The sequence below is a fragment of the Camarhynchus parvulus genome, chromosome 2 (genome assembly GCF_901933205.1).
Source record: "Camarhynchus parvulus chromosome 2, STF_HiC, whole genome shotgun sequence".
NCBI classification, from domain to species: domain Eukaryota; kingdom Metazoa; phylum Chordata; class Aves; order Passeriformes; family Thraupidae; genus Camarhynchus; species Camarhynchus parvulus.
Window position 1 is genome coordinate 147,375,538 of NC_044572.1, and position 12,286 is coordinate 147,387,823.

Here is a 12,286-nt window from a genome sequence, read left to right on the forward strand (position 1 = left end):
CTGGATGCTGGACCAATTCCAAAGGAGGCATCAGAGATGCTCAAAGGGCTGGAGACAGGCTGGGAGAGCTGGAGCTGTGCAGTCTGGAGAAGAAAAGGCTCTGGGGAAAACTCAGAGCCCCTTCAGGGCCTAAAAGGGATCCAAGAGAGCTGGAGAGGGACTTTTTGCAAGGCCATGGAATGGTAAGACAAAGGGGGGTGGCATCAAACTGACAAGGAGAAATTGTTTATGCAGAGCATGATGAGGCCCTGGCACAGGTTGCCCAGAGAATTTGTGGATGCCCCATCCCTGGAAGTGTTCAAAGCCAGGTTGGACAGGACTTGGAGCAACCTGGGATAGTGGAAGGTGTCCCTGCCCATGGCAGGGAGGTGGAATGAGATGTTCTTTAAGGTCCTTTCCAATCCAAACCATTCTATGATGCTGTGTCACAGAACCATAGAGTTTTTGGAAAGTACACAGCTTGATCATAATATATGCCACTAAATGCCACTTCAACCCATTTGTTTGTTTTGTCAATTCTTGCCTGATTGAAATTTCAAAACAAAAGTCTCTTGGTAGGCAATATCTCATAAGAACACTGTAACAGCTTTGAAGTACTTTAAACGTGCAGAAAAAGAGAAAAAAAAACTCGAGACAGGAGACAGACTCTGCTTCCTCCACTTGAATGTCTTTTCCTTTTTTTTTTCCTAGAAAAAGAGAAATGTATTCTCATGATGTGTGCAGAATTCTAGAAACTTGCTGTGTGCAGCAACAAAGAGCAGAATAACACCAGAACACACAGAGTTTGAGGCAGTATAATCACACTTCAGGTGGGCACCGAGATGCAGCTCCTTCCCTCTGTCAAAAATGTGCTCAGGACCATCACAGGGGGGAGCCCAGGCAGCAGCACTCCAGGCAAAGTTACTGGGAATGCAGCAGCTCTGCGGCTCAGCCAACATGAACCAGACTTGAGCTCTTCTTTGAAACCCCATTACCTTTGAAGACAATAATTACCAATAACAAATGCACTGTAAGCAAGGATTTATGTCCTGAGGTTGTTGAACTGAACTAAAATTGGAAGAAAAATTTACAATAAGGGTGAATGCAATGAAAGAGAACAAATGAAGTGTAAAGAAGTTCATGACAAACACTAGAGATTATGTATGCAGATTACATTGGATGCTAAAATAAAGTGCCTCAGCAAAGGAACAGTATAAAAGAATGGCAGGTTTATTGGCCTGTATGTGCCAATAATCAATTTATTGTTATTTGCCTCATGTCTGTCTTAGTTATTTACATTGTAGAGATTTGGGTGTAAGCTCTCTGTGTATTTGTGTAGTGGCTGGAGTACTATGGCACTTAGATACTGTTAAAAAATCCCACCCTCTATGAGTCAAATCACTCGACAAGATGATTTATCTGATTTAAAGTGCAGAGGGAAGAGAAGAGGGCGCCTTATCTTCCATAAGTACTAAAGCTGGAATTCAAGAAGAATTCTGTAGCTCTCAAAAAAATAAAGAATATTTTTTAAAGTTCCACAGTGATGAATTTATGGAGGACACAGAGGCATCTGTATTTTTAAAAAATAGAACAAAAGGAGAAAAAAATCCTCATTTACTCATTTTAACAGTACAACCAAACTGGCATCTTCAAACTGCAGAGACAAAAAAAAAATCTTAGAAATGAAGTCACTTCAAAAGAATACTCAGAATAATTAAATGTAATAAAGGCTACCAAGCAGAGTAACATGGAAATTATAATACTGCAACATCTCTGAGGACCACATCATCACCATCAGTGATACCATTATCCTAATAGAGTCCTCCAGGCTACTTAGTTTCTTGGAAGAACTGTCAAGAGAACATTTAAATTCCAAACCAGGTATCATTCAAACAAAAAAAGAAAAAGGGTTTTCTGTACTCTGTGTAAGTGCAGGGACATTTTAAAGCAGATAAAATCTGGCCATTAAAGCAGAAAAACAACAAAGGTAGTATGAAAAATACACTGGTCTTGCATACCAATGTTAAAAAATATTCAAGATTAGTGCTCCTAGAAATATGCTATTATTGCTCTGCAACCTTTTTCCCCCTGGAGTGATGCCTTCTGTTGTACCTTTCATATTTTCCAGATTCTGTACTGCATTAGTTCATAACTCTGAACTTCATATAAAGTGTTAGCAAGTTCTCCTCACAGCTGTCAGACAAAACAATCCTTTTCCAGCCCCAGAACCAAGGACACCATTGCAGCTTCAGGCCCAAAAAGCACAAACAACAGGGAATTGAGGAGAGCAAACTGGGAGGATGGGATTTCATAACCTGAAGCTGTAATTGGACAATTAACCCCAATGTGTAAATTGGCCAAAACTTATAAAAATGTAAAAACTTGTGACCCTGAGTCCATCTTGGGTGGAGCCAGGGCCAGGTTCTTGCACTGCCCAAGGTGTGTCCTTTAAAGGCCTTTTTAATAAATCCCTGTTTTATTCCTTTAACACTGCCTGGCCTCTGTTCTAGGCAGCCTCTCCAGGCATCAAGAGAAGGGAAGGAGAGACTTAAGGCACAGATTTGCTTCTCTGTCAATGTGTAATTAATTAGTTCCTTTGATGAGTTTATGAATTTAAATATTCTCACACTTGTCTTTAGGTTCCCTACACAGGGAATAAATGAACATTAACATTCTACATAATGAAGTACTCATTGCAAATTAATTCATTAACTTTAAAAAACTCTGTCCCCATGTAACAGGAGCTTTGTTAAAACCTCAAACAAGTCACTGTGTACAATACAGTACAGAAAGAGCAGCTTTTGTTCTCACCCCATTTTTAGTGCCAGGGAAATGCTGAATTTCTGAAACTGCAGTATAATAGCTGGAAAGGGGAATTCATTATGCTCATAATGTGAATATCCTGTTGACCTTTTTAGTCACCTCACCAGGTGACAGTGATCTCAGTGCTTCAGCTCCTTGCAGCTGGCTGTACCAAGCACATCAAGGGCTTCCCCCTGCCTCGCCCAGTGTAGCAACCTCAGAATCAAATTAAAGGCCTCTGCTGACCTTCTCAGCCAGAGGAGGAACCCTGAACCATCCAGCTGACAAGAGATCCAAAATTTCACTAAGATTTGTTGCAAACATGGATCTCCCTGAATGGATCTCCCAAATCTTGGTCAACTGGCTTTAAGACAGGGAATCACAGAATTGTTAAGGTTGGAAAAAACCTTGAAGATCATTCTTGTTCAACTCTCAGCCCAGCACCTCCATCATGTTCACCATTAAACCACATCCCCAAGTGCCACATCTGCACATTTTTTGGAACATTCTCAGGGCTGGTGAAGCTGGTGAACAGGGCAGCCTGTTCCAATGTTTTCCAACCATTTCAGTGATGTTTCCTAACATCCAATCTAAACATCCCCTGCTGCAATTTCAGCCCATTTCCTCTCATCCTGTCTTTTCTTACCTGGGAGAAAAGACCAACACCCAATAGGATGACAAAATTCAGCATAAATAAATGGAGGGAAAGAATCCTAAACTTATACATGCAGCAAGAGGCTCTCAGGATATCATTTCTGTTGAGAAGCAAGATCATGGAGTTGTGGTTCACACATTCATAAATCTCCCAAGTCAATTTTCAGTCAAAAAAGGCAACTGATAAATTGTGCATTACCCCATGATTGTAAGGAAAGTAATATAAAACAAAATAAAGAGCACCATTAGGTCATCACATGAACATATGGATCAGCTTTCAAATAGTGTGTACAGACTTCCTCAAACAGACAGAAATGAGAGTTCAAAAGGGACAAGGCTGATATTGGAACAGTTCCCATAACAGGGACAACTAAACCCTCAACAGTTAGAAATCCCCAGTCTGCTGTGACAATACCCTGGGAAAATGAACAAATCACTGCAGGAACCATGTTTGGAAGATGTCCTGTTGCCTCTCTCATGCAATTAAAAAGCTGGGAACACAAGGCCACCACTAACGCAAAGCTGCTAAAAAGTAATTTAACTGTGACTCTCCTTGCCACAGCATGTTCTGAAGTGCTGACAGGAAGAATGGAGAATTTTAGGAAGGAGAAACCCACTAAGGATGAGCAAAAGTGCCTAGAATCAGAGAAACCATATTCAACCCTGGAAGCTCCTAAGCTAGTAGTTAGAGGCCTAGAGGAAAACAGCAGTAAGTGCACAATTTTCCTGTACTGTCCCACTGGAATCTGCTCTTAGCCATCGTCACAGTCAGGACATTGGCTGGATGGTCACTGATCTGATCCTGTACAGCCACTTGTGGTTTTGCCTCCTTTAATCCGGAAAAACATCCAACATTTTTGTCTGTGAGGCAGCACACCATCAACACACCTCAGCAATTCAGATTGAGAGCTTGGTTTACTTTCCAATTGGATAAATGTGTATCATCAAAAACATCAGTAATTTATCCCTTCTGCACCATGTCTTGATTACCAACAGTGCAAAAGGAAACAATTCCAGCAGCAAATTAAAGACATGGAAGTAAAAATTGCCCTACTAAAGACATTGCTTTTAAGAGACGAAAGTATTTTGATCAACATTGTAAATGTGGTTGGTCTTCAAAAGGAAAAGGTACCACAGTTTACTATGATTAAAAGTCTTGTCATAGTTGCCACTGATTTTCTAGCTCTTTACTGTTCTTCCCATCAGGCTCTTACCCCCTCTTTGGAAACTTTAGCATTTGTAAAGTTAAAAGCAATACGTAAAAAATAAAGTAGCAACTAAATTTTCAATATACTTGACATCCCTAATAACACTTTCAAAGGACAGAGATTACACAGCACCCACAGATACCAAAGTTCCAACAAAGCAGGAATGGATCCTACTCCTTTATCATCACTAAATGAGGAAAGGTTGAATTGCTTCAGCTACACAACCCTTCAGATAAGCAGGAGGTAGTAGTAGGGTAAAAATGGTGTTCAAAGATTTTGTTCATCTGTGGTCCCATAAGAGCTGGATGCAGGTAAACAGAGGCCAAAATCCAAATCCCAAATCCCACAAGTGTTCAGTGTCCATATCATGAAGTATGATATCTCCACCTCCTACAAAATACTTGGGGTTTATGTTATTTTATCAGAAAAGCTCCTAGACAAGTGCAGCTTCAGAGCTTTTTGGACACTGGGCAAAAGAAGGAAATTTTCCATATATTTGTGTGCTTATATATCTATATATGAATATTTACTATGAAATCTCACTTGCTATCAAGGGAATTTCTTGAAGTCTCAATTCCCTGGCACCTGTGTCTTCACAATGTCAGGGTGTGCTCTCCCTTCACTATCAGCATTTTCCACAAGCTCTAAACTGAACTGCAGTGTAGCAACACTGTGGAGTTTGTGCAGTAAAGTTTTAAAATATTTTTAAAGTATCTTTATATTTTACATTAGGGAGGTTTCAAAACCAAAATCTTTCAATCATTAGTAACAACTACTATCATTTTTGTCTAAATGCATTTGCAAGGTAACTCACAGAAATCATCCCTATCCAACCTGAATAAGCTCTGCATGTAATTTTGTTGTATTCTTCTGTACTGAAAGATTATTTATAAAGGTAATGCAGACCTACAAGTGGATCCTGGGAAAAAAATCCAAATAAAAGAGAGTTTTTAATACAGGACTGTCTTGTTTTATCAAGGTAATTTAATCAGTGCAAACATATCAGACAAAGGAAAAAATACAGAGTAGAGTAATTACTCCAGAAAGACTGTGTGTTTATTATAAAAGGAAATCCTTATTACAAGTATCTGGTACTTGTAATTCCAAATAATTCTAATAGAAGTAAACACTGCAGCTTCCTTTTATTCAAAATAAGTTTAAACACATGGCATTTTCTCTGCAGTACAAATATTAGGGGGATTCTGCATTAAATTTCAATCTGTTACTTTAGGCAAAACTGCCCTCAGCAATTATTCAGAATTCTGCAATCCTGGATAATTAAATAATCAACTCAATGCTATTTTTCTTTAAACCCTACTAAAGTTTGCAAATTATTTTTATTTACCTTTATAAGGTAAGGATACAAAGTACCTCAAAACTACTGTCAAAAATATTTCAAAAGACTACAGGGCTAGGTCTCATGATGGAGAAGCTGGGCCAGACTCTCATGCCCACAGCTCTCTCAAAAATTCACACTTCAATCTGCAGAGCTCAGCCAAGGGTTGACTTTCCTTTACAAGACACAAATACTCAAACATGCAGCCACATCCCAAATCAGTTTAACACAAAGGGCACAGCGTTTAGCAAAGGGTTTCCAGCAGCACATACAACCCTCCTAGGCAAGGAGAAATGAAAAACTCACCATCGCTGAGATCCTGCAGAAGGTTTTCTTGGCAAGAAAAGTCCAGCTTCACTTTAATGTTTACAACAAATGTTGCAATCTTTCCAGGTTTTAGAGGAAACTGGCAGAGGGTGTCTTCTAGATTCCAACTCAAGAAATCTCCATACAGCTTCTCTGTAGCAAAATAAGTAAATATTTCATAAGCATAAGCCCTGCATTAAGGAAGTTTCAGTTTTGAACTGCTGTAGAGAGTACTAACCAATCTGTCATGTTCTGTTTAAAATCTAAAATATTCAGAATTAATGTATTAAAGTTAATGTAGCACTAGAAAAATAGAGAAGTTACTGGGTACTGACACTGACCTGGAATCAGATCACAGATCACAAAGCTCAAAATATTGATTTAAGTGAAGAAGATCACTACCAGGAAAAAAAAAACCCTGCACAATAGGCAGCATTAAATATAAACTTTAAATATAGGCTGCAGGGGTTCTAAATGTTCATGTAGTTTTGAATCCTACACAGTTCAGCTCAGGAGGTGTCACATGAATGCAGAGCACTTTTCATCAAAATAACCCAAACTTAATCAGCTGAAATTCTGAAACAGCTGTAACATCATTCTTCAGTTATTTACTGAGCAATAGAGAAGGCTAAGAAGACGACTGGCCTTCATCCTTTATAAAGTCCTTTCTTAAAGCTGAGAAGCAGCTTTTTATAAGACTCAATCATTAAGGATGCCAGACAGGATTAGTCAGTGACAAAAGAAAATTTGTTTAATAAATTATTTGTCATTTGTCTGCTTGATATAGGGGACAAATTAATTATTAAGTAATTAATGTAATTATTAAGTCCTTCCTCATGCCAGAAAATTATACAAAGGGGAAAACCCCAGAATTTACTGTTCATCTACACTGGCTCTTCAGTTCTGGCCAGGGTCAAACCACCCCCATCCATAAATTTATTCCTATATGCAAGACCAGCCAATGCTAAATACTACAAGAAAGTCTATTGGTACAATAAATAATCATGATGGTTTGGCTGGGAGAGCCCTAAAAATATGTTTATTGATTTATTATAGCAATGCATGTTATCGCCAAAGTATATTGCAAAATTCTTCTAAAAGCTGATTTAAACACCTTTTGAGCACAGCTTTGCATAACAGGGACCACTGAAAGTCACACAGTTCATCTCTACATCTTCCCAGGCTACTTGGTAAGAGCAAGATAATTAAAATCTGCTGTGATTTCAGAACCTTTCCAAAACCACCCTCTAAGATCCATGTGTGAGGGAACAGGGCGGGCAGACTGCCTCAACTACCACAATCTGGAATAAAGGATCTTTCAAAAGCAGCAATCAGAATTCCAAATTATGTCCAAATCATCTTGATTTGCACAGGAACCTTTGGGTTCCCTTTCTAGGAAAAGAAGAAAACAAAGAGAATATTTCTTCCATTAACTTCTACCTAAGCAATAAAAGCTTTGCCTGACAGATATTCTTCTCACAGAGCACCAGATGTTGTCTTGTGTCTTACCCCAGCAAATCAACAGTACAGATTTCTTTATAAAATAATAAAGACAAGGTAAAAATAAAAAATCCTCCCAAGAAATTATTTCCTTAATCTCACTTCCACCTCACCTAATGATTTAGCTGGAACCATATGACCATTCTGATCATTTTCTTCTACTTTAAAGAAAAAAAGTAAGTTAATAAGTATGGCATTCTCTATCCCTTTTTCCTTTTAATAAAAATCCAATATGCTCAAGGAGTGTTTTCCCTCAGTGTAAACAAAGAAGGACATTTCCCAAGCAGTGGAGCACCAAACTCTTTCCAAAATGTGTTTTTATTAAGTAAGAGATCTATTTGAAGACATTACAAGTGGAAAGACTTTTGAAGTGAGAACGGCCCTTGCAGATACTTTCTAATTAACACCAGTAATTACAACACAAGATCTAAATGCTGGAGCTAAAAGCTAAGCTGGAGATGTGGAGAAACAGCTAATTTATATTTATCTGACACTTGGTTATAGTTTAACAATGTTGACCTAGTTCAGCAATCAGTATTACAGTGAATTTTACTGTGGCTTTAGACCTCAGTTCAGTAGAATGCTGAACTGGGGCAAACCTGCATTCAGCTCTTTCTCAAGCCCAAAATCTGTGTTTAGCAAACAAGTTACAAGCAACTGCTATCAGGAGTTGTAAATAGCAACCTGTTTCATTTTACTGGGTGCTAAATCACTAAAATCCTAACAAACATCACATGAAAGCTTACCCAGAAACTAACTTTGGGTCATCCTAGACCACTCTAACTTTTAACAGATTGTAAGGTCTGCCAAAGAAAAAGTCCACACTGACATTTTGTGCAGAGAAACTTGATAGAAAAGTCTTCTGCCAACACAAGAACCTCAGTTCTTTTCAATCTTAAATACCCTGGTAAATCTGGCTTTTTGCTATAGTTTATTTTATAAACTCAAAATAACTATCAGTTCTAAATGCACAGGCATTGCCATTCACACATTTTAACTTCTCCTAGACCTGGTGGATAGAAATGAGCCTGCAGGACTTGTTATGCTCTTTCCAATGAGATAACACATTTAGGAAGGAAAGAAATTATTGCATAGAAGCAATTATGTTCAGAGCAGAGTGAGAATATGTGAGAGGAACAACTCTGCAGACACCAAAGGTCAGTGGAGAAGGAGGGGCAGGAGATGCTCCAGGTGCCAGAGCTGAGATTCCCCTGCAGCCCAGGGGAGCCTGGGGAAGGACCCCTCTCCCTGAAGGGCAGCAGGAATAAGGTGGGATGAACTGAGAGCAACCTCCAAAGCCCCTCATGGAAAACCTGGGAAAGAGGGAGTGGTGGGGGGAGGTGTTTTCAAGATATATTTTACTTTCAATATATATTTTATAAAAAATTTATATTTTACTTTATTTTTTATATATATTTTCAAGATATTTTACACTTGTTATTATCCTGTCCAATTTTCTTAGCAATAAAATTCAATTCATATCTCCAAGGTGAGTCTGTTTTGCCTGCAGCAGTGATCAGTGAATGATCTCTCTTGGTCCATAACCCATGAGACTTTCATTGTATTTTCTTCTCCCTGGCCATTTGTGGAAGGGAGTGAGAGAGCAGCTTTGAGGGTGTCTGGCATCCAGCCAGGGCCAACCCACCCTAATAACCCAACTTCCATCTGAAAGAATTTACAAAGTTTTCTTTATCAAAAATGGAAATAGATCTAGTCCTGGATGTTCACAGATCTTCCTGAACCTCAGAGTAGATTTTTCATTTGTGCTCTGGCAGATGTGTTCAAAGGCCATGGGAAGAATGCAGCTGGACAGGTGAACCTGTTTCTCTACATTTAAATTCCTGAGGTCTGTCCCTGCTAGGAAAGATGAGTGAGGATTTTGCTTCATCCAGGCTCATTTCATGTGTGTAGCTGGGCTCACCACTCGTGCCAAGATTGCCAAGTGGGCTCTTCTCAAGTCTCAAGTCTGAAAACACCAGGGTTGTATTTCCCCCCACAGTGGATCAAATAGTTGGTTTATCACAGCATTTGGACTGCACTCCCTTATCTGAGACACAACAAGCCTCTAAAAAAAGCTGACTGGAGCCAAAGGGAAAGCATCCAGCTCTGCACAGGTCATCTTTCCAAAAAAAGGATTAAACTGTCTGACCTGGTGAGGGACAGTGTAAGGTGACACAGAGCTGACCCTGACAGCATGGACATGTGATGTCCAACCTACAGATGCCCCAGCCTGGCTCAGGGGTGCAGTGAGACACTAAAAGCCATGACAGACATGTCTGCTGTGGCAGCATGACAAGTTCCTCTTGCTGATCTGCCTCAGGATCTGTTCTGTAACACAGAGGTGCTGAAGGACTCAGAACCCTGGGATGTCCTTCATGAACTGCACAGGGGGAGCTGCAAGCTCATATTTATCTGAGGGCCAGAGGGGAAAACCCAAAGAGCTGCCCCTGATGGTGACAGAGGAGAGGTAAGGGAAGGCAAGTGTGAAATTCTTACCTCCAGAGGTTCTCATTAACATGATACCACCCGTAACAATGCCAGAGGAGTTGGTTTCCTCAAGGACAGTGACTGGCTATAAATCCAACATCAGTAAAAAAGAGAATGTTTGCCATTTACAGCACTCATCTTTGTGCTAAAAGCTGTGACTCCAGAAACAGAAAGTAGGGAAATGGGTCAGGCAGGCAGCAGCTGCAAGAGATTCACAACTGCCAAGACAAAAAGAACCAAAGGAAATGGGGTGTAACAAAAGATGACTGAAAGCTCTTTGTGTTTGTCTGGAATTGGCCAAAGCTTCTCATGGGCTCCTGAGCTGACTGGCAAGCTGTGATCAGGCAAACGAAGGTGACCAACAGCTCTCAAGGACACCTTGAGCACTTTGAACAGGCACATTTCAGTACAGAACAACCAAGAGACAACTTCTTAACACGCTATGGACACCTGCACATGCTTTCAACTTGATGTGGAACACCAAGAGTTTGTGTGGCTGTTAGAGATGGTTTAATGGCCTGTCCTCAGGAGTTCCATGCATGTATTCACTGACCAAAAGGAGCTGCTGACATTACAAACCTTTGGTTCCTTGTTGGCCACCAGAATCCCATCTCAGTGGAATGTCAGCCCAGCCTCGTGCATTTGTATCAATTTAAGGTCATAACTAAAAGGGAAGAGAGCCCATGAAAAAAGGCAAAGGTCCATCCCTAATCCAAGAAAGACCTGTTGGAAAAAGTCCAGAGGGGGCCACCAAGTTGATCACAGCACCTCTACTATGAAGACTGAGAGAGCTGGGGAAGAGAAGCCTCTGGGTGGATCTTAAAGCCCTGTCCAGTGTCTAAAAGAGCTCCAAGAGAGCTGGAGATGGACTTTGGACAGGGCATGTAGTGACAGAACAAGGGGGAATGGCTTCAAACTGAGAGAGAATAAGTTTAGCTTAAGTATTGTGAAGAAATTCTTTCCTATGAGGGTGGTGAGGCCCTGGCACATGTTTCCTAGAGAAGCTGTGGCTGCCCCATACCTGGAAGCATTCAAGATCAGGCTGGATGCAGCTCTGAGCAACCTGGAAGGTGTCCCTGCCCATGGCAGGAGAACTGGAAGTCCAAGGTCTCTAAGGTCCCTTCCCACCCAAACCATTCAGTGACTGATTCTATGACACTCTGCCACACCTCCACACAATCATATTTGAAATTACATAATTATTGTATACTTACAGTAGACTATTATTTCTTGTAATTAGCCTTTTCCAGTGCTTTACATTGTTTCCATAGCACAGTAATTTAAAAAGTCACACTTAAGTTTCTTTTTTTCTTCCAATAACACAGTTCATCTCAAGCACACAGCTCCAAATACAGGGGTGCATTTAACTTCTGTGAGACAATGCAAGAAACTGAACATTCTGCTTGACAGGTCCCTGGATCACCTCAAGTTCTGCTTTCAAAAGAAGGTTAAGATGATTTCCAGAGGTCCCTGCCCACACAGACATTTCTGATTGCATGATTCTGATGGCAGAGCTCTCACTCTGTTGGAACAAATATCATTCAATGCCTCTCAAAACTCACATCTGTTTTTCTGAGATAGGGACTTAAGCTGCATTTTTTGAGTATGCATGCTTATAGCTTACTTATCAGAAATTTTCCTTTTTCTGATAATTATCATGCCTAATAACATTAAAGACACTGTCAGATACACAAAGGGGCTTCATTGCAAAGATCTTTGATAGAGAAAGAAAATACAGGATGAAGTACAATTAAAAGTTTTACTGAACTTAGAGGTGAGTGTATCAACTATTCAACTGTTTCCCCACTGCTTTTAACAAAAGTTGTCATGGCCAGATGGTGATTTCAAAGTTGGCATAAGTCTCTTTTTCAGCCTTGTGCACCCATTAACTGTGTAATGTTATGTACAAAAATCCTGATTAACATGTGACTCATAGGCCCATATATTCCACTATTTAATACATAAATTTCTCCATTTCACCTGAGTGCTTTATTTGGCCTCTCCATTCCATACA

The 12,286-nt window shown here is 39.9% G+C and overlaps 1 protein-coding gene across 6 annotated transcripts in view; it reads right to left on the minus strand.

The window, feature by feature from the left end:
- TRAPPC9 (trafficking protein particle complex 9) overlaps window positions 1-12,286 on the minus strand; it is a 441,577-nt gene that overhangs the window by 367,263 nt on the left and 62,028 nt on the right. For all 6 annotated transcript variants that reach the window (XR_004060513.1, XM_030943200.1, XM_030943197.1 and 3 more), the window contains one exon: window positions 6,286-6,438. Coding sequence is in view for 5 of the 6 variants with exons in the window: in XM_030943200.1 (XP_030799060.1) it covers window positions 6,286-6,438 (153 nt within the window). In the remaining variant the exon portion in view is untranslated. The remainder of the gene's footprint in view (window positions 1-6,285; window positions 6,439-12,286) is intronic.